Below are 21,298 nucleotides of genomic sequence, written 5' to 3'. Positions count from 1 at the left end.
TGGAGGGCTGGAGTGTAATATTATATGTGAGGTGGGGCGTGGAAGCCTCTTAAATGTCTGCGCCAATGTGACGTTGTGAGACTGAAGAAACAGTATATTGATGCATTACATTCATGCGAAGAGACTATCTCGAGAACACACCATGCTCCTTGACCTAAAAGCATGACGCCACGCTGATGTTTGATAGTAATAAAGAAGAAGAGAAGGACCTCACAGAGTCTGTCTGTCACTACACATCACATGCTAAGGGTATCACTTACAGCCACTCATCCACATCATCCGCAACATCCATATCCGCATCCACACCTCCCATCTGCCGATCCTCATCTTCTTCGACCTTGATCTCCTGCTCTCCGATGGTAGCGGAAGAGTCATCGCCATCATCGTCGTGTGGAGCAGCGGGTGCATCATCTGTCGTCGTTACGGATCTGAGACCACCAAAGGCGTCGTTCGGAACCCATGCGAGATCGAGTTTGCCAACGTCGGGAATGTTGAGGGATTGGTCAAGGAAGGTTTCTGCTTGGTAGCGCTCTTTGAAGGTTAGGATGAGGGTGTCGGCTTGCTCGGGGTGACGCTCAATATTTGTGCATTCGGGTGTGTTCTGTACAGATCGTTAGCAGAGATGAATGAATCCACATATAACTTCTACTCACGAGAAGGTGCTGCCGCAGAGACTCATCCCTCGGTGTATCTGGCTTGATCTGGGTGACTGCCAGACGCCTAGGCCGGTTGTCGAGCTTCTTATTCACTACACTTCGACCAGCATAACCACCTGCACGGCCCCTGTACGCGCCCCGGTAAGGTCCAAAGCCCCTACCCCGAGGTGCAAAGGGAGCGTATCCTCGACCTCGGTAAGCTGGATTGAAGGCGCCGCGGCCATGTGTCTCCTGCTCACCAGGACCATGTTGATCAAAAAGTTCCGCTGCTTCAGCCTGTAGCGTTGCAAGAGTCTGAGCGAAGTCATCGTTCGGGTCCCCTGATAGTTCGGCAAGTTGTCGCTTAATCTCTTCTATCTCCTTGTTCTTTTCTTCCAGCTGTCTCTCAATGTCAGCAGCTCTCGCGTCTGCTTCCGCAGCCTTGCGACGGCGCTCCTCAAACGCTTTCTGAGCTTCTGCCTGCCTAATGGCGATCGCCTCTAGGTCGAGCTTCTCTTCTTCGTCTTCTTGCTTCTCTTGAGCCAGCTTTTCCTTTGTTTCTGGTGCGTACCAGTAGACCTTGACGAACCGGTTCTCAAAGACGGCCTTGGGACTATGATAAGCACGCCTAGCTGTCTGGCGATCAGCAAACTTGATCACTGCTAACTGCCTCCTAGAGTGTAGCTCGAGCTCATCGATATCGCCAAACTCCGAGAAGTAGCTCCGTATGCTGTCCTCGTTGAAATGCTCCGCGGGGATCTGTTCGACGACAAGTGTCCTATTCGACTTGTCACGCGAGTAGCCCGGCAAAGAGAACGATGCGCGTGCCCTTCTACCCTTAGTTGCACGAGGCTGGCCACCGGACACTCCTTGCTTGTTGGATCCTCTAGATGGCTGTACAGCAAGGAAAGACTGCTCCTGATCGTACTCGGGGATTTCGTCGGGTGAAACTGCTACGGCGGCGTCGCTGTGTTCGTGTGGACAAAGGGTACCCAGCGCGCAGAAACCTCTTTCATAATAATCAGCACACTTTGTCTTTGGCTGTCCTTGGTTCAAGCCACCGTCTTGCGCATTGGAGAAAGGAAGCTGAGGCATGCCCGGCAGATTCGCCCCGAAGGCTGCTGCCATAGCAAAGAAAGCCATGGGATCTGAGGTATCGAATGGTAAAGGGCCTGGCGGCGGCGGTGGAAGGTTTGCGAAATTCGGCATACCGCCAAAAGTCGCGAACGCGTTCTGTGTCCGCGCATCTCCAGTCCCGGCATTCCTACCGCCTCTGCGAGCTGTCTGCTTCGACGGCCTGTTGGTTCCTGCGCCGCCGCGGGTATAATGTGGATCCTGGCCCTCTTGCGACTGGCTGTTGTCCCTCTCCAACACCTTGCGCTTCCTCGACTGATTTGAACCATCCTGATGTAAGCCCTGAGCGGTCGGTCGGTCGGGTAGGAGGTGTGATGCTGCTGAGTTCCTGTTGGCAGCAGGACCTTTCGGGGCCCCAAATGGCACGTTCGACGGATGCGGTTCGTATTCGAAGTTGGTGCTACCAACTATGGACTGTATGGGCGCGGATTGTGAGGCTTGAGACGATGCTTGTGGTTTCGCGTCATTCGCTTTCGGCTTCGCAAGGTAGCTCTTAGCTTTGAGTGCTGCAATGACATCTTTTGCAAAAGGCTCGGTGTCTTTGGGCCATTAGCGACGAATTGTGACGTAGCCTTCGCATGCGCTTACTCTCCGGGCCAAGAAAGTCTTGCAGTGACTCGATCAAGGTACGCTGCACGTTTGCATCCGTGTCGTCGACGGTAACGAGGGCGGCTACATAGTCAGCGAGCACTCCGCCTTCCACACCGGAGCTACAATGCAGGTCAGCATGCGCCTGCGCGATAGCTCTGGTGAGAGCAATGTGTAGCTCCGACTTACATGTTCTCCACATTCGGTAGCAACCAACTTTTGAACACGGCATGATCTTTCTCCTCGAGTAACATGGCGAATCCTAGGAGCGAATGACGTTCATAACCAGGTTGCGCGATCGCGTTAATGTCGAGTTGCAGTCTGGTACTGCGCTGTGGTGTTTCTGGTGGGACTTGGATTGCGCCGAGCGTACATCTTTCGCGTTGCTACTAGCGCGACGGCATTGTCATAGCTCTCTTACCCGTGAGCACGTGACGCCGATGCCCCGCTACATTCACCATCTCGAACTCCTACTTGATCCAAAACGGAAGGAGTCGCACCTACCAGACCTGGGAATTGCATGCATTCAATCACGACGACAGCTCCTTCACTAAAACATGTCACACATGAAAGATGCTTAGGTATTTGTGCGATATAGCTTGATTTTCTCCAACTATACTACACTGAGAACATGTAAGGAAAAGGGTCATCATCCGTATCTTTCGTGCAAAGCCCCAAAAAACCTGACTAATATCAAGGGCGAAACCGCCCGGACCGACATTTACTAGCTCTGGTTGTCCCATGGGGGAGCTGTTTGCGTCATACATCGACCAGCGGCCACGAGCTTGCCCATGACTGTCGGATGACCCAGAATCGCGAATAAAGGAAATCTAACGCTTTTGCGAGCATTTCCTTATAGCTTGTCGTAGTACTGCGGGATTCGTTAGCATATATTGTTTCTGTATCATTCGGGGGGAAACTTACGTTGGAAACGTCGGGCACTTCAGTCTTGATACCCTTGCGCTTGCGCATGTCGAAGACAATCTTTCCGGTGAGGGTGGAGGGGTCAAGTGCCGAGCCACCAGTGAGATGTTGCCAATGGTCGAAGACTTGTTGTGGGAAGGCCTGTCCACCAGTGGCGGCACGGAGATCGGCGGTGAAACCGAAGGACTCGTTGACGGGAAGGTACGCCTTGACGTTGAAGAGAGGAGTACCAACACGCTGGGCCTCCTCGAAGACGTGACCTCTCCTGCGGGTGAGGACACCGTAGATACCTCCCATAGCCTGCTCGGGAACCTGGATCTCGCAAAGGTAGACGGGCTCGAGAAGAGTGGGCTCGGCAAGGAGAGTCGCGGCGTAGAGGACACGGCGCGCAGTGGGGATGATCTGACCACCACCACGGTGAATGGCATCAGCGTGGAGGGTAACATCCATGATGTTGAAGCGGATGGAGCGCATGGGCTCCTCAGCAATGGGACCTTCCTTGGTAGCCCACTGGAAACCAGAGACGACGGAGTCCTTGATTTCACTCAGGTACTGGACGGCCTTGGTCTGGTCAACGAGCAAGTTGGCACCGGTGGTGTCGGGACCGAAGCACCAAATCTTACGGGCATCGGTGACGTCCCAGCCGTGCTCGTCAGCAAGGATACGGGCACGCGACTTGATATCATCACGAGGAGCGATGACACCAGTCTCGATAGCGCGGGACACCTCCTCGTCCAAAGGCTGAGCAGTGAGGTAGAGACGGTTGTGCTTGTTGGGCGACTTGGACAGCGCGGTGATGCTGGAAGTGGCGTTGACGGTCTCACGGTACTGCACGACGGGGTCGGAGATACGGAGAGGAACACCGGCGTGGTCCTCCTCGAGATCCTTCAAGCAGATCTCCAAGTGCAACTCACCGGCACCAGCGACAACGTGCTCACCAGATGGCGAGATGTAGGTCAGAACGCAGGGGTCGGACTTGGAGAGACGCTTAAGACCCTCGACAAGCTTGGGCAGATCCTGGGCGTTCTTGACCTCGACGGAACGCTGCACAACGGGAGAGACGGAGAACTTCATAACCTTGAGGTTATGGGCAGTCTCGTTGGTGGTGAGGGTACCAGACTTGAGCAAGAACTGGTCAACACCGACAAGACCGAGAATGTTACCGGCGGGGACGTTGTCAATGGGCTCGATGAAACGACCCATCATGAGAATGGTACGCTGAATGGCCTTGATGAACAAGTCCTCCTTCTTTCCGGGGGTGTAGTTGGGGCCCTGAATGCGGACCTTGAGACCAGAGCGGACGGTACCGGAGAAGACACGACCGAAAGCGTAGAAACGACCCTTGTCGGAAGTGGGCACCATCTTGGAGACGTACAGCATGAGAGGACCGTTGTGGTCACAGTCCCGGATACCGATGGCGTTGACATCGTCGTGGGGACCCTCGTAAAGAGTCTCCATACGGTACTTCTGAGCGGTGACGGGAGAAGGAAGATGGAGAATCATCATCTCGAGGAGAGCGTCAGCGGCGGGAAGGAACTTCCTCATGACAACCTTGAGGAGCTGCTTGCCCTCGAGATCCTTCTCATCGGAAGTGAGCTTGATCTCGAGCTTCTCGAGAAGAGTGGGGATCTCGTCGGTCTTGAAGTTCATGACCGCCTGGAAGATGCGGAAGATGGGGTCCAAGATGAACTGGTTGAAAGCACGCTCAAGGGGCTGACCCTCGTGTGTGCCAACCTTGGTCCACTTCTTGGTCTTGGGGTTGAAGAAGGAGTCACCCCAGAGGCGCTCCATCATCTTGTTCTTGTCGACACCGAACTTCTTGGCGTACCTGGAAGCGAACTGGCGGATGGTGAAAGCCCAGCCGTGGAGACCGGAACCGAAGGCGATGGTACCCTTCTCGGGGTAGACCTGGACATCACCGAGGGCCTTGTCGTAGTAGGTGGCGATGACAACGTTGACGGACTCGATGACACGGGAGAAGTTCTGGTACAGGTCCTCCTTGCTGAGCTGGAGCTCGAGAAGAGCACGGTCGACCTTATTGATGATGACGACGGGCTTGATACGCTCACCAAGAGCCTGACGCAGGACAGTCTCGGTCTGGACGCAGACACCCTCAATGGTGTCGACGACAACGAGGGCACCATCGGTGACACGGAGAGCAGCAGTGACTTCAGATGAGAAGTCAACGTGACCGGGCGAGTCGATCAAGTTGATCAAGAAGTCGTTCTTGGTGGTGGGAACGGGGATGTCCTTGAGGTCGTCCTCGTCCTTGAGGGTGGCGTACAGGGAGATGGCAGTCGACTTGATAGTGACACCACGCTCCTGCTCGTCAGCTCGGGTGTCGGTGAAACGAGCCTCACCAGCCTTGGCAGCCGAGATAATACCGGCACGCTGAACGAGCGAGTCGGTGAGGGTGGACTTTCCGTGATCGACTGTGGTGGGGTATGTTAGCTTTCTGTCCAGCCCGATGCTGCGGGGTTGCCACGAGAGCGCTTACCGTGGGCAATGACGGACATGTTCCTAATGTTCTTAGGGTCGTCCATGAGACCACGGATCTAGCCGCGCAGTCAGTATTCATCCTTCCGGTGTTGCCAATATCGACGTGTGGTGCGGGGTGATGTGTGCGCGGAACGTACCTCCTCGACGGTGAAGCTGGCGTCATGTTAGCAATTGTACAATTGTTCCCGCAGACAAGAGACGAAAAGGTCAAGCCTTGGAGGGAGATGGAGATGGTGTCGGCAACTTACTTGACCATCTTTGCGGTGTTGGTACTGTTCTTCTTTTACGAAAATTCAGTGGAGGGGAGTTGACGAATACCCCGCTTTGAGCGCGCGGATTCGGTGTATAGGGCGCGGGTTGAGCTGATGTCTCTGGCGATGCAGTCGACCAGAGTCAGACAGACGGGAGTTGATTATAAGCCGTAGAGGCGGGCGTGCGTCTGGTGAGAAGAGTTCTGCGAGGGGGAGCGAAGGTTTTTAGTAGAGCTAGTGGTGGGGTCAGTCGCGCTTTCCTCGCTAAAGCACGGCCCACCAGTGGCGCGAAGTAGCCTGTAATGCCCAAACTGGCCATGCTGCGGCGCCCTTTCGCTTTTGTACCGCACAACTTGATGTGCTGAATTCTGTGATTTCCCCAGAATCGAGGCCATGACTCCACTGATCTCTGGTGGTACTGCCAGTCACTCGTCTGCGGATTGTAACGCGGCGGCCCAATACATACCATTGGGTAGCGCCGCGACTGGTGTGGGTCATGATCGGGGGGAAATATCGTCACTTGTAATTTCACCTACTAGATTTGGCCTTGCAGCGGAAAAATGCATGGCTGCATGTGCCCCAGTTGGGTGTTTGTGGCAAGTCTACGCCTTGAAAAGCCCAGAATCATCATGCACTGGTACAATGGATACCATCTTTCGTGATTTCCTTGCCAACGGCGCCATGGCACAGGTTTCAGAGGCACCTTGGTTGGAATCCGTCCGGAAATAGATGACCTCAGCAATCTAATTGAGCAAATTCAGTGCCCTCCCGCCCTTGAGGAACGCAACATTATGACTCCCCATGCTTTCCAAAGATCTTCTGGGTCAAGATCAGAAGATTCACAAGATGACGCTTTGAAATCCAGTCGAGAGGCGCACGTTCATGAGGCTGCTACCACGTTGGGCTTATCCCCGGTAATTCCGCAGCCCTTTGGGTCCACTGCATAGTCACGTCTCATTTTTTCAGGGCACGACGATAAACCTTTTGGAATACCAGTAAAATACAATGTGCGTTGACCGCGAGACCATTGTCTCAAGTTGGAAAGCCGAAGTACGTTCGCTTCCCTCTCCGACAAGCCTATCCTATCTAAAAAGCCTATCCTACATCACCAGAATCTCCGGTAACCAAAACATGAACGTCGCCCCTGACAGTTCTCTTTATCAAAAAGACGAGAATAAAGCAAGCTGTGGTCTCATTCCTCCGAGCTGCCGCCTCTGCCTCTACCTCCACGATAGCCACCCCTTCCACCCCTACCACCCCTGCCTCTGCCTCTGCCTCTGCCTCTGCCCCTACCTCTTCCTCTGGTATTGCTGTCCTCGTTGCCGGTACCTGCCCACTGATGCCCATCATTCGCGGAGAGTGCCTTATTCGTGCCAGTTGGCTGTTCGTTGTTGACGTCCACCGCAGGAAATGTCTCGCTGCGTGCCTGGGGCCTCGTAGTTCGACTATGCTCTGGTTCTGGCGAGACTTGCGTTATGCGATCCGGATGGATGAATGTTGCTAGTTGTCCGGGTTCTTTACGCTCTTCGGAAGTGTTGCGCATCACAGTTTTCTGCGGTGACGTATCCTCCCTGCCTTGTGCTTCAGTGACTTGCGCTTCACGCCAGTAGGAGCGCTTCTGGTATCGGTCTTGGAAGGGAGGTGTCGAATCTTTCCGGTTGCGGCTGCCGTAATCTGCCTCATGGTAGTGTTCTCCCGTTTCGCGGCGCTTGCCTCCACGTGTGCCAACACGGCTTCGGTGGCTAAAATTTACGTGGCCATCTCGGGGGTCATGCGGAGGCGTGAACCGATCGGTCTGGTCAAAGCCCCGCTCGTGATCTGCTTCGTCGTGGGATAAATCTGACGGCTTTCGCGGATGACGCTCGTAACTTGACTCCATCCGATGAGTATCTTCATCACCACTGATATCACCCCGCTTGGCCAGCTTTTTCCGCTTCTGTGCATGAGGGCGTTTCCGTGATCGTTTGCTATGTGTTCCATCTTCTGAGTTCCTGTCGTGGAATGAAGCCACGGCATCGTCATTGCCCTTTTGTTGTATGATGCGCTTGTCAGTGTCGTCGAAGTTGGCGGTCCTTCTTGATGGGTGGACGTTCTCTTCCGCGTGAGCAGCTGGCCGAGCAAGCGATGCCTCTTCCGAGCGCTGGCGGAATCTGTCCCAATACCCTCCTCCGCGCTCGCTGCCCCCACTGATCCTCAGATCTTCAACTGCGGCTGGAACACCGTACCAGTCACCAGCACTGCCGATGGAGTCCTATCAGTAACATTTAGCTTCGCCTCTATCGTGCGCAATACAATGCGCAAGTAATAGAACAGCAAAATCCAAGAACGTAAAATCCATGCTTATACTCAACGCACTCTTCCAACTCTTGCCCTATCTCTTTCCCTGTCATCTGCCCTGGGGTCATTCGGCACCTCTACCTCATATTCCTCTTCTTCGACCTTGTGGAACTTCTCAACTTCGGCGCGCTCACCGTGCGCACGGGCTGCGTCCAACATGAACCTGACCGTGCCATTCTGACCACGAATACCGATTGCAGACTTGGGCGCTTGGTCTGCGCCAGGCGAGAGTGCGACGGGGGTAGCTGGGGTAAGTGGACTCGTAGGATCGATGCCATTGCGAGGCTTGGCGCCATTGGCTGTACCTTCTGCGTCGGCGGCTTGCTCGGACTTGTACTGCGAATAACGTGGGATGTGCGCTGCTGAAGCCTCCTGGTTGAGCCCAATGCGGATGTTGATGAAGTGCTCGAGCGTGTAGGATGGTCCAACTGAAGTCGCGCTGCGGTGATGGGTGTATAGATCGAGCATATCGAGGAGCGTCTCCATAACCTCTGCCCGGCTGGTAGCCCACTTGTGGTATCGCACAGGTCCCGCATCCACGAACTTGGCGGTATCCTTCCCGTGTAGTCGTGCGGCAAGCTCCAGACACGCAATAGCCAATGTTGGTGTAGACTGCTTCAGCGGTGCAAACGTCCTGTATGAATCGATGCTCAGGTTCCAGGTCGTCTTCGCCTCGTCTTTCGCGTCGAATCGCAGAGCTCTGGCAAGCTTGACCATGACCTTTTGGGGGTATCGGTTGCGGAAATCGAAGCCGGCGCTTTCGAGCATGAGACGTTCGAGGCCGATGATAAGCTTGGAGTGGTTATCGAAGCGCTGTTAATGTGTTAACTTTGAACTCGTAGTTATTCTCGCTCACAAGAGGTGCATACCGGATCATCGCTGCTTAGGCTCTCACCAGGCCCAACCTTGAGGTTCCAATGGGCGCAAAGAATCTCCCTACTCTTCTTTAACGTATCCTCAATCTTGCAGGCTGTGAAAAGTGCAGCAGCTGCCGCGTCTGCCCAGTTGTACTCATTGTCCGCGTGTAATAGCCTGAACTTGTGGTAGTAGATGACGGCTGTGTTGAAGGTACGGATAGGCAGCTGCAGCGCGCGCCGGACTTGATCTATCCAGGCAACGCCTTGCAAGCGCACAGCATCTTCCTTGGCATCGCTCATATGAATCTCCGCGAGACATTTCTGCATGCGCGACTGCAGGATGTAAGGCTTCGCGATCTCGATGTAAGATGGGTGTGGCCCGACGCGCTCAGGATCGCGCTCCGAGGGAGAGGTGGTGGGCGCCATGACGTGCGCTTTTGTTCAGAACCTGTGCTGAACGTCTTGCGTCGCTGCAACTGTTGGTATTGGGGTGTCGGTTGAAAGCAGCGTGACTGTGCGCAATCGGTTGGGCATTCACTCCTCTGCCGCGCTTTTGCGATGGCGTCCCAAGCGAAAAATAGCAATCTGTGGGAAGGTTCTGGAGCTCGGAGGATGCTGCTGCGGGCAAGCAGGCGGTGGAAACACGAAGACAATCGGCATGTGGAGTGGACTTCAAGGGTCATGGTCATAGCTCTAGTCCCTGCCCGCGGTAGACATGTGGACCACTGAGCTTGCAATCCACCCAGCACGTTTTGCAAAAGCACGCGAAGATTGTTCTTGACTTCATACATTCTCCATGCCATTATCGCTGTCCTATATAAGGCCGTCCCCTCCCCAGCTTATCCCCTCCTCGTCCCAGTATTAATTCATCCCAGCTTACACTGTACTCATGAAGCCAACGGGCTACTTCTCAAGAAGCGCCAAGGGCCGTAATCATTAATGTCTAAAGATGCAAGACCAGAGTACAAGTGTACCTCTGCCTTGGACGAACCAAATTTTCAACACAGAAATCTACGGACGCAGATGCAAGAAAAGATCGCTCAATGTGCGCATCACGTAGCTGAATAGAACATTGACTGTTTATGCCGCTGTTCGGTCCTTGAATGTAAGAAGGCAGTCATCCTGTGAAAGATTAGCGAATACTCTGAAGAAGGTGGATGTTACGCAATGCGACTTACCATAGGGAAAATAGTGGCAAACACCTTGATCACCTCGCTCTGATCGGTGACCTTGTGGTCCCAGTCAAGCAACATACTCGCCTTGCCAATCATCAACATGAGGTTGGCTTGCGCGTAAGTCTGGCCCAGGCAGTAGTGGGGACCTGTGCCGAATACGAGCCAGTTCTTGGTTTGTTGATCAGCGTTGCCGGTGATCCATCGCTCGGGCTCGAACGAGTCTGGGTTGGGGTATGCTTCAGGGTCGTGAAGTGCCGGGTAGGTGGTAGGAATGACCATGGAGCCCTTGGGAACGGTGTATTCAGGTGTTACAGGGAAGTCCTTCTTAGCCAGGTAAGGAACCATGATGACTGGGGGACGGTAGCGGAGAGTCTCCTTGACGACAGCGCGGGTCCATTGCAACTTCTCGATGGCGTCAAGAGAAAGAGTACCGTGGACGTCGCCATTTCTGGCCTTGATGTTCTCCTCGCGGATCTTCTCGAGGTACTCAGGGCGGTCAGCCATGATCTGGAAGAGCCATGTGGCGGCAGAAGAGGTAGCGTCCTGGGAAGCGAAGAGGAAGGTGAAGATGGTCATGGAGATCTCAAGATCGCTGAACCAGCGGATGACAGTCGCGGGCTTCTCGGCGTCATCGACCTTCTCGCCAGCTTCAACCCTCTTGCGGTACTTCTCAGACTCGATCATGTTGTCTACCCAGAAGTCGAGGATGCACTCCTTCTTGCCACCAGCAGCCATGCGGACCTTGCTCTTTGCGGCACACTTGGAGAACTCATCCAGGACCATGTCAGCGCACTTCTTTCCATACCAGGTCTTGGTGAAAGGGATAATGATAGGGAAGTTGACAAGCTCGAGCGCAGCGGTGATCAGGTAGTAGTCGTCGGCGATCTTCTTGACGGCCTCGTCAGAGGTGTAGTGACCAACGAAGGTACGGCAACTCAACGCAGTGATCATGAGGCGGAACTCTTGCATCCACGGAATGTGCTTGCCCTTGTTCTCTACTTGCGAAAGCTCCACAAAGCGCTTGAAGTATGTGTTGTAGACTTCCTCCTGGCCCGGTAGGTACTGTTCGAGCGCTTGACGAGTAAACAAGCTGTTGAGACCCTTGCGGTAGTCGACGTGGGCACGGCCGTCCAGGAAGACCCAGTTCTCGGGGCGGAGGAGTTTCTGCGCGACATCGACGACGCAGGGCTTAACGAAGGCGGGGGAGTTGAAGATCTTGCGGGCCATGTCGCGGGTAGAGGCAATAACGACGAACCTAGGAGCGGTCAGCATAGGCACAGACTGAGGGCAGGTCACAGGGTGGCATACTTGTGGAAGACGGATACGCAGCTGAGAGGACCGGACATCCATTTTTCGTGGTACTTCTTGAAATCGGGGTTGACAGACTCGAGGAATGGACCGATGAAGGGTATCTTCCACGAGGGACCGACGATTGAGCCCTTGTTCCAGATGTATTTGACTGCGAGAGTGTCAGCAATGTCCGGCGCAAACGTAACACATGTAATGCCTACACTGGTCGTACGCCACCGCCGTTATGATAAGCGTCAGAGCGAGCTTCCAGGCATTGAAGCCGGAGAAGACGGAGGATAGGAGACCGCTGGTATCGAATTGCTGGAGGACATGCGCAACTTTTGCATCCGCCGTGGGCGAGACAAAACTCGCGTTTACCGCCATGTCGAAGGGATGAGGATCGCGCCGCGCTGTGTTGTGTACGGGGGGAGGCGCGAGGGTCGCGGAGGGGAGGACGTAGGGAAGCCAAGGGGAGTCAATCGACGCCGTATTATATTCCCGCGCGAGGACGAAGCCGAAAAGAGGATCTCTGATTGTTTAATTGCAGGGCTTGGCGCGAGCGGTGGCCACTGCAAAAGGAGCCATGTCAATCACATCGACTTTCGGACTCTAGTGCGTTATAGGCCTGGCGCTGCCCGGCGAGTCGGATTTAGCACATCCGGGCATGGATGATGCTGCCGTATAGAGCGCGGCATCTGTGGTCGGCGGATACGACCATACGACACATGCGTGTAGCCGGCACATGCAGTAACGTTGTTCGGAGACTAAGCCTAAGTCGTGCGTTGTCTTAGAAATCCACTGTAGGTCTCAGATCTCGAGATCGAGGGACCACGGGGACCGCCCCATACAGTTCCTGCCTTGGTTTTCAGGCACGCGGCCAATCGGCATCTTCGCCCGCGCCGCAAGCACGGCATCCAATTCGAGCGTGCCCTGCGCATCGCATGTCCACCACGCCACCTGTGAAGTATGCCCAATAATTTTCGATTCGACCAATTACATGCTACCAATATTAGTGTTCCCAAGGTCGCGGTAAGGAACGTCGCTGCAGTGTCAAACAGCGACAAGGCCATACCTGGTCTGACAGTAGTAGTCGTCATCTACGAACATGGAAGCGCCGATAGCATTGATGGCACATCATACAAGGGAAACCCCGAGCGAGTCTGTAGACTACACCGGGACAGAAGAGCAGAAGAGGTAGATTAGAAGATCCCACATTAATGTAGGCTATAGGGTATTCACTTTTCTCCATTCCCTCTAGTCCCACCTGCGATCAAGAGGCACCGCGTTGATGGAACTGGGCCAATATCTGCCTTCTGTGACGGGGAGCGTGGCCTCGGTAGCTGTGATCGAGTCCATGCCCCATCGCTCGCGAAGCATAAGGTCTACCTCAATAGCGGGATAGCCAAACGAAACGTCGTCCGGATCCATTCCTGGGATTGCAAGGTAGAATTGTGCCACCCAGGTGTTTTCATCCTGATGAATGGCTTTCTCCTGTATTACCGTTAGCTCAATCTTGGACACTTAGCCTGACGTTGGCGATTGCTATACTTACTTGCTCCCACTGCTTTTGCGTCAAACCGAATATTCCCGTGATGTCACGCGGAAAAGCCGACATGATCGGGTCGTGATGCGTGACCTTGACAGAGATGTTGTCACAGTCATACTTCATGATGTATACCCAGTTCCTGATAGATTGCAGGAAATTCACGTAGTTGCATTGATAGCCCAATCCAAACTGGCCATCTTGGAAATCTGGGAGCTCAGTCATGACGACAAATTCGATGTTGATATCGTGCCTGGATCGCTCCCTCAGAAATTGGCTGAGACCTTCCAGGTTTTGCTCAGTGAAGCGGAGGCAGCGTCGTTCGTAGGAGTATTTATCAAGCTCCGTGGAGTGGTCTCTTTGCATGTCTTCGATAAACTGCTCAAATTTCACGCGAACCTGGAGATTTCTGATGTGGTTCCTGGGGTACAGCAGTGGTTTTGTCTGAACGGCCTCCGGTACTTCCCAGGGGGTACCATCCTCGTCGTCGTATCCCGCTATGTTGTGGCCGGAGTGGTTCTCGGAAAAGCCGAATATAGCTCGTTCAACGCTGCATATGGAAAACGTATTGAGCGCGTAGTATGTCTTCTGTATCTCATACGCAGCTTCCGCACCAACGTATCTGGGGTCCAGAAAATGGCTAGATGGAAGTGGCATATCCCTCGGTGGCTTGTGTGTGTGTTCTTCTCTGACTCGGCCGTCAGGAAGGACAGTGGTATTATCGTCGTCGACCAAACTCAGTTCATAGTCCCGATGGATTAGCTTCAAGTTCGCGATGCGTTCTGTAAGTTCTAGGCTCAATTGCACATCGTTGCTATCATCGGCTTTCCCCGTCTTCACATCGACGTCCGGATTGTTACCGGTGATAGCGCGGTAAGGAGCTGGTGGTGGCCCCCCGAACGAAATCATTGGTCCCACGAAGCCGTGGTAATGTTCTCTCTGTAATGGATCGTGAAAAGGCTTATCGTATTTGCGGAAGTGATAGTATGGCCCAACGGGAATCGGACGATCAGGTTCAACGCAGAGGAACTCATACACCAAGTCGCGTAGCTCCACGGGGAGCTTTTGATGCATCAGATTCATGAGCCGCAGGCAGTCCTTCATTGCGTAGTAGCGTAGATACTTCTGATACACAACATCATTGGCACGTGCTGCCTTGTTGGTCTGTTCAAGCTCGAGCTTCTTTTTAGTGATTCTGCAGGAACGTCAGCTACTCGAATGAATGGTGCGAGTCGTTGTATAAGTCTGCCATAGCTAGGACATGCGACGCCTACGTCACGGACGGGGTTGTTTCTGGCACTCACAGATCGTGTTCGAATTGCGATTGCACGGCCATCCGACGGACGACCGCTTGTAGCTGTTCGAGCTCATTTGGATCATTCATCTTGTACGCGAACAGTGAGGAATTCTGGAGTCTGGATCTTGAAATCTAAAACGTGTCCAAGGCGCAATTTATTTATTCTGAAGTCTGAAACGTGAAGCGGGAAGCTCATCAGTGGCGGAGTGCGACCAGTTGCCCCCATATTTAGCGCGTCACGCCTATTGGCCAGCCCAAAACGCGTCGCGTAGTCACGCCGTTCGCATTCATTCGTCTCCAGGACGTCACCTCGGCATGGGTTGACATGGCCACCATTAAGGCCATCGAGGGCCGCTCTGTGCATCAGATCCAGTCAGGCCAGGTCATTGTTGGTCTGGAGTCAGTCTGCAAAGAGCTTGTCGAGAACAGCATCGATGCAGGCGCCACATCAGTTGGTATGTGTTTGCCCCACGATTTCTGGGTGACATGCGATGACTGATAACGAACGCAGAGGTGCGCTTCAAGAACTATGGCCTGGATGCCATAGAAGTACAAGACAACGGCTCTGGCATCTCCCCAGACGACTACGAAACCATCGCACTCAAGCACTATACCTCCAAACTCGCTACCTACGACGACCTCTCGTCGCTACAGACATTCGGCTTCCGCGGTGAGGCCTTGTCATCGCTATGCGCGCTCTCCAACTTTCACATCATTACAGCCCGGCCTTCCGATGGTCCAAAGGGTACAAAGCTGGAATTCGAGCAGTCGGGGAAGCTGAAGGGGACGTCGGTGGTAGCAGCCAAGCAGGGCACGACTGTGGTGGTCGAGACACTGTTCCATAACCTACCTGTACGGCGGAAGGAGCTCGAGAAGAACATTAAGCGGGAGTACAACAAAGTGCTGCAGCTGCTGAACGCATATGCTTGCATCAGCGTAGGCGTCAAGTTCTCGGTGAGCAATCAGATACCGAAAGGGTGAGTGTGCAGCCCAATACTCATGTACTCATCCATTGTGCTGACATGGTCAAGAAAGAAGACGGTGGCTTTCTCAACCAACGCGAATGCGAGTACGCGAGACAACATCTCCAATGTCTACGGCGCGAAGACGATTGCTGCCCTGATACCTCTAAGCCTCGAGTTCGTCATGGACCCTTCGAGCCGGCTGGGTGCCACACAAAGCGCAAAGAACTGGAGCACACAAGAGGAAACAGGTTCAAAAACAGTCAAGATAGTGGGCCACATTTCCCGCCCTGTTGTGGGTGAAGGTCGCCAGACACAAGACCGACAGATGTTCTTTGTGAATTCGCGGCCTTGTGCTCTGCCACAAGTTGCCAAGGCCATCAATGAGGTCTACAAATCCTATAACATCACGCAGTCAGCTTTTGTATTTGCAGACATCCAGCTGGACACGAATGCCTACGATGTCAATGTGAGTCCAGACAAGCGGACCATCATGCTCCACGATCAGACTACGCTATTGGAGAACCTCAAGGACGCTCTCCTAGAGCTATTTGAGGGCCATGATCAGAGTGTACCTCAAGCTCAACTCTTGGGCAAGAAGACACCCACATCCGCCTTCAAGCCGCCAACAATACAAGCCCGTGAAAGCACCACCTCGGCATCTGCAGGCGGCCGAAGTGAATCGGAAGATGCTGTCGAGCCTCCCCAAAAGACTCCAAAGAGAGGTGAAGTGCTATCTCCTCAAGACACGCCCGATATGAATGTCCGTCCAGGCTTCGTAAAGGCAAGTCTCATTGAGCGGTTTGCTGGCAGGGACTCAGAAGAACGAACGGTCCGCCCAATGGTAAGACCTAGAAGAGCCGGCTCCCCCAAGAACAAAGAGTCACCCGAAGAGCCGATGTTCGATTCACATGGCCCTTCACGCAGCCCTTCGCCGGAGAAAGGAAAGGAGGTCGAGCTAGCGCGCTCAAGATCACAATCACCATTGTTTGAACCAGAGGACGAAGCGGCGGGGGTCCCTGTCAGGCTTTCCCAGCCTTCCAAAATCGTCCAAGATTTTAATGCTCGCATAGCATCTCAGAGTCCTCACAAGCAGGAGCCAGTCATTTCGCCAAAGCAGACAGAACCCACTGATGACGATGACGATGCACAACAGCCAATTCCGGCCGTAGTACAAACGCCGCAGAAGTCCTGGTCACAAAGTACTATCCAAAACGCCTTTGATCGTATGCGTCCAATGCGCACGCCAGTCCAACAAGCTACTATAACTGTTGGTGACACGACGACGGTTTCCACAATTGGTACGGGGAGTCAATCGATGGCTGCCAAACGCTCTAGGATACACACACCCAAGTTTTCCCTCTCCGGTAAGCCGCTGAATCAGACACCAAAGCGGAGTTTATTCAAGAAGGGTCTAAGCGGCTTTGCAGCACCGGGTACCCAAGCTGAAAGTAGTGAGGAGGAGGATGATGATGAGGACGAGGGGGAGGACGAGACTGAAGTCGCGCAAGACAGTCTTATGTCTGATGCACCTGTACGCTCTCCATCTCCGCATAAGCGCCTGCCGTCCCGCGGCTTTGAGGAACCGCGGACGGATGATATCGCTGTCTCATCCAGCGCGCCACCGCCGCGCGCAACAGTCATTTCCGAAGAAGCTCCAGAAGAGGAATCCTCATCCGATGGTGAAGCACAGCCTCAAGCTGAAGCTGGAGCCGAGATCACAGATGATGATGAGTACATAGAAGATTCCGAAAAGAAAGAGAGAGAAGAAGCGAAGATTGCGCAGCTCATTGCTGACGCTGAAGAAGCTGCAGCCCGGCCCACTGAAATGAACCTGAAGCGGGCCAACAAGCTATTCAAGGTTACTCAGAAGAAGTACTGGACCATCAATCTTGAGCGTGTCATCGAGACAGATGTGGATGTCATTGCTCGGCACCTACTAAATGTGCAGGCATCCGTCGACGCGTCGATTGCGGAGACCGATGAGGCGACTGCGCTACCGACAAGCACCCAGTTGAATCAGGAAGACCCGGAAGAACGTCTCAGCCTCACAGTGACGAAAGCCGATTTCCATGAAATGCGCATCATTGGTCAGTTTAATCTTGGCTTCATCATCGCTGTACGGCCGCCTACATCCACATCACCCACATCAGACCTCTTCATCATCGACCAGCATGCGAGTGACGAGAAGTACAATTTTGAGCGTCTCGCTGCCACGACAACACTAGTGCCACAGCGACTAGTCCACCCACACCCTCTCGAGCTGACTGCCGTGGAGAAGGAAGTCATCCGCGAGAACAGACCCTCACTTACCGCAAACGGCTTTGTCGTCGATCTAGACACCGAGGATGAAAATGGCGCAGATGGCCATGCGCAGTTGGTCTCATTACCAATGTCAAAAGAAGTTACCTTTACACCTACAGATTTAGAGGAACTCCTGGCACTTATCATAGAAAGCCCGCAGTCTTCGTCCATGTCCACATCGTCGCATATACCTCGTCCATCCAAGGTCAGGAAGTTACTCGCAAGTCGCGCGTGCAGAAGTTCGGTGATGATTGGTAAGACCCTTCAGACGCCACGCATGCGGGAGATTGTTCGACACATGGGTAGTATGGATAAGCCGTGGGCTTGTCCCCATGGCCGGCCTACTATGCGTCATCTATTTGGTCTGGAGAAGTGGCAGGGCTGGACTGAAGGGGATGGCGTGACGGGGGTTGATGTTCAGGGCGAGAAGACCGATTGGAACGCGTATCTGAAGGATAGCAGGAGATGATGAAAATGGGAAGTGGAGATGACATGCTGCGGAAGGACCAGAATACACAGGTATTATTATGTGACTTGCTCTGCATCAGCGCTGTTATCAATGACCGGATAGAAAATGTCGATGAAAGCCAGTAAAGTCTGCACTTTCGTGGACATGTTCCATTCAGTCATTGGTAATGGCGCTGGTGCAGAGCACTGTCCTAAGTGCCTACCCTTGAGGTTGTATATTATTAGGATAGTTGGAAGTAGCACCCCGTTCGCGATTGCGGATGTTTGGAATACACGTAGACGCCTCGTTCTCTTACCCGATTCAGGTGTTTGCTCTTGTCATTTCGGCTGCTGGTATGGTCGTTTGGCTCGTACTCCCCGTCGCCCCTGTACTGGGTCTGTGTGTTTCTTCTTACTCCTGCACTTGTCTTCCCCATCATCTCACCTCTTACGCTTTCGGAAAGATTTCTCAAAAACTCATCTCAATACGCTGTCTTTGACTTGACCATGACGGAAACCTCTACCTGGCTGATTGCAGGCTTGCTTGCTCTATCTCTCTATCTAGACATTGTCCTAGCGCGAATAGATTCCGTAGATGCATTCTGTGAAGTAGACAAATCGCTTGAAAGACCGGAGGGACCGAGAGTCAATGACTATCACGTCGAGGATCAGCCGGGTGCCGATGAGGAGGGGGATTGATCTAGTATAGTGAGACATAAAGTCGGTATGGTTATATGCATTGCATGGCAAATTTGGAAAATTGTGTTTGCTTCTCGAACCGAGAAATGTGAAGATGTTGTCATGACTACTTGGCTGAGTGTCGTTCCTCACGCTTAAACTGCGTTTGCGCGTTTGCCAGCACGGCTTCCGGTCTCTCGCCAGCGAAGCAGCTTGCTGTTCGGATGTCTTCAAACTATCTTTACCTTTCTTCAAGTGCAATGTGCCCTTTTGTCATTCACGATGTCTTCTGGGAACTCGTGTATACTACCCCCTTCATCGCCACAGCCATGACGACCCCAGACAGTAACTACGATGCCTCAGCCTCCGACTTCACATGGCCCAACGCTAAAGCCCTCTGGGTTATGGTCATCATCGGGGCGGGTCTGATCTTCCTTCGCATCATTTACAAATTCTGCATGAAAATGCATCAACGACGGGTTCAGCGAGATGGTGAGCATGAATTCGCCGATTTGGTACAAGGGTCAACAAGAATTGAGCTAGAAGGGGACGCAATAAGATTGCAGAGGCCATCACGAGCAGTGACGAGAAGAAGTAGTGAAGTCTCGGCTTTACCACGGTATGAGCGGTTTGATGAAGGGGAGTTGTGTGACGAGGATGCGCGGATTGAGAAGAGGGGGCGGTACAGCTATGTGTTGGGTGAGCGGTGGCCTGGGAAAAGATAAAGGTAAAAAAAGGAGGATGAGTTGTGAAGGAATGGTGTGGCTAGCGCTCTGCGACATCAGGAGGCGCGATGCGCTGGCGATAATGGTGATGATATGATCGAACTTAGTACATGCGTTATGAGGGATCTACCTCGTCTTCTGTCCTTTCCGCACAACCACACACATTGCCTCCCAGTCAACGCCTAAGCAGTATCTTATCGGGCTTGTCCATACAAACGCATACCTACGCTTACGATGAACCAGCTCTACGAGATCCTCATGCTGTTCGGCCTCTGTCTCGACGTTCCGCTCGTATCCTACCTCGTATTTATCACCGTCAAGGAACCCATGCCCCAGCGTAGCTGAGTATGGCTATGATAGGAGGATCGCATACCAACGATTTGATCAAAAACATCCCTAAATTGTCATTTGAGGGATTTATGTGGAAGTTTTAAACTATTCCATACTACCAGAGCGGATGCATGTAAGGGGGGTTGGTGGATCTCACCGAAATAGTTACTCACGCAGCTGAAATTGAATGTCTGTCCTAAGCTTACTCCCTCTGTTGTACCTCTTGATTGTACTGGCGGATACATCTTTCACCACGATGCGAAGTGCGTGAAGAAGTATATGGGCACGTGGGTATTCATGGCAGCCTACGTCACGTACCATCAACATCATCACCTCTCTGACATCCGCCACAGCTGCAATTGCCCCCAACTCCTTCCGCGCCATCTCCTTCTCTTTCCCTCTGCACTGTACCAACAAAACAAGCTCGGCGATACCACATCTTAGCAGTAAAGTCTCACCTACCCAATATGCCCAACTCCCCAACCCCCCTCATCTGGCGCTGGATTCTCTTCAAAGAGTGGCTCCGACGCATGAAGATCAGAACGCGCAACTACCACGCTGGACCTAAGAAAACAGACCCTCAGTCAGACTTATACTACGATTATAGAACGACGCGGCCGAGACCGACGCAGACGGCTGAGAATGCGCATCCGGGGGTGGTTTACTATGCTTAGTAACGGGATTGGTGGTTATGGTGGTTTCTGGTAGGAAGAGCGAGGTGGTTGGAATCTGTGTGTGACGGATGTGTGCAGTGAGAAGTGCTGGCTTTGAGAGAAGGAAAGCAAAGAAATCGCGGAGTTAGGGACACGAAGGATTGATCAGCGCTACGCGCTTGAGACGTCATTGTGCGAATTACATTTCGATTGGGAATAGATCTCCGTTCCAGGCGTCTCGTCCCGCGTTGGCTGGTCTGCTGTCAATATCATCATAACAACGCGTCGCGCGTACGTGTGCTCACGATAGATACATCTCTCATTCATTCCTTCGTCTGAATACCATGCTCATTTCTCATCATTCAACAACTGCAACATGGAGATCGAAAGCATCGCAGTGATCTGCCTGGTCATCCTTCTCGTCCTCCTCATCCAGATCATATTCACCTTCCGGTTACTCTTGTCTCTCCACCATCGATCTCATGAAAGAGATGAGGAGCATGGCCTGCGCGCTATACCCACTGTGCCTCAACCCATATCTATACAGGAAGAAACTCAGACACCATCGCATAGCGTCGCACAACGCCTTACTATACCAGGACCGGCGTATTCATCGAGCTCTAGATACAGTGTCCGATCAGATATCAGCGATTCGTCGTCCCATTACGA

At 53.2% G+C, this 21,298-nt stretch overlaps 6 protein-coding genes across 6 annotated transcripts; 1 reads left to right on the top strand and 5 right to left on the bottom strand.

The window, feature by feature from the left end:
- Positions 1 to 256: 256 nt before the first annotated feature.
- On the bottom strand, positions 257 to 2,611 carry J4E86_003861 (uncharacterized protein; the record flags this gene model as incomplete). The annotated part of the gene is made up of 4 exons (XM_051444411.1): positions 257 to 601; positions 654 to 2,308; positions 2,358 to 2,479; positions 2,547 to 2,611. 4 exons carry the CDS (start codon positions 2,609 to 2,611, stop codon positions 257 to 259), a joined length of 2,187 nt encoding a protein of 728 aa, XP_051304036.1.
- Positions 2,612 to 3,210: 599 nt separating this feature from the next.
- Positions 3,211 to 6,036, bottom strand: COT3 (Elongation factor 2; the record flags this gene model as incomplete). Its single annotated transcript, XM_051444410.1, has 5 exons — positions 3,211 to 3,228; positions 3,282 to 5,713; positions 5,779 to 5,836; positions 5,918 to 5,933; positions 6,029 to 6,036. 5 exons carry the CDS (start codon positions 6,034 to 6,036, stop codon positions 3,211 to 3,213), a joined length of 2,532 nt encoding a protein of 843 aa, XP_051304035.1.
- A 1,187-nt stretch (positions 6,037 to 7,223) lies between these two features.
- Positions 7,224 to 9,651, bottom strand: J4E86_003859 (uncharacterized protein; the record flags this gene model as incomplete). Its single annotated transcript, XM_051444409.1, has 3 exons — positions 7,224 to 8,282; positions 8,387 to 9,181; positions 9,238 to 9,651. The coding sequence occupies 3 exons, from the start codon at positions 9,649 to 9,651 to the stop codon at positions 7,224 to 7,226; spliced, it is 2,268 nt and encodes a 755-aa protein (XP_051304034.1).
- A 654-nt stretch (positions 9,652 to 10,305) lies between these two features.
- On the bottom strand, positions 10,306 to 12,074 carry J4E86_003858 (uncharacterized protein; the record flags this gene model as incomplete). Its single annotated transcript, XM_051444408.1, has 4 exons — positions 10,306 to 10,347; positions 10,404 to 11,655; positions 11,709 to 11,859; positions 11,912 to 12,074. 4 exons carry the CDS (start codon positions 12,072 to 12,074, stop codon positions 10,306 to 10,308), a joined length of 1,608 nt encoding a protein of 535 aa, XP_051304033.1.
- Positions 12,075 to 12,944: 870 nt separating this feature from the next.
- J4E86_003857 (uncharacterized protein) lies at positions 12,945 to 14,617 on the bottom strand (the record flags this gene model as incomplete). The annotated part of the gene is made up of 3 exons (XM_051444407.1): positions 12,945 to 13,181; positions 13,243 to 14,428; positions 14,538 to 14,617. The coding sequence occupies 3 exons, from the start codon at positions 14,615 to 14,617 to the stop codon at positions 12,945 to 12,947; spliced, it is 1,503 nt and encodes a 500-aa protein (XP_051304032.1).
- A 238-nt stretch (positions 14,618 to 14,855) lies between these two features.
- On the top strand, positions 14,856 to 18,265 carry J4E86_003856 (uncharacterized protein; the record flags this gene model as incomplete). Its single annotated transcript, XM_051444406.1, has 3 exons — positions 14,856 to 14,985; positions 15,042 to 15,507; positions 15,562 to 18,265. The coding sequence occupies 3 exons, from the start codon at positions 14,856 to 14,858 to the stop codon at positions 18,263 to 18,265; spliced, it is 3,300 nt and encodes a 1,099-aa protein (XP_051304031.1).
- Positions 18,266 to 21,298: the final 3,033 nt, after the last annotated feature.

This window comes from Alternaria arbusti, assembly GCF_024043155.1.
Source record: "Alternaria arbusti strain BMP 1465 chromosome Unknown scaffold_4, whole genome shotgun sequence".
NCBI classification, from domain to species: domain Eukaryota; kingdom Fungi; phylum Ascomycota; class Dothideomycetes; order Pleosporales; family Pleosporaceae; genus Alternaria; species Alternaria arbusti.
Note: the sequence above shows the minus strand (reverse complement) of the source record. Positions and strands in the feature narration are given on the sequence as shown.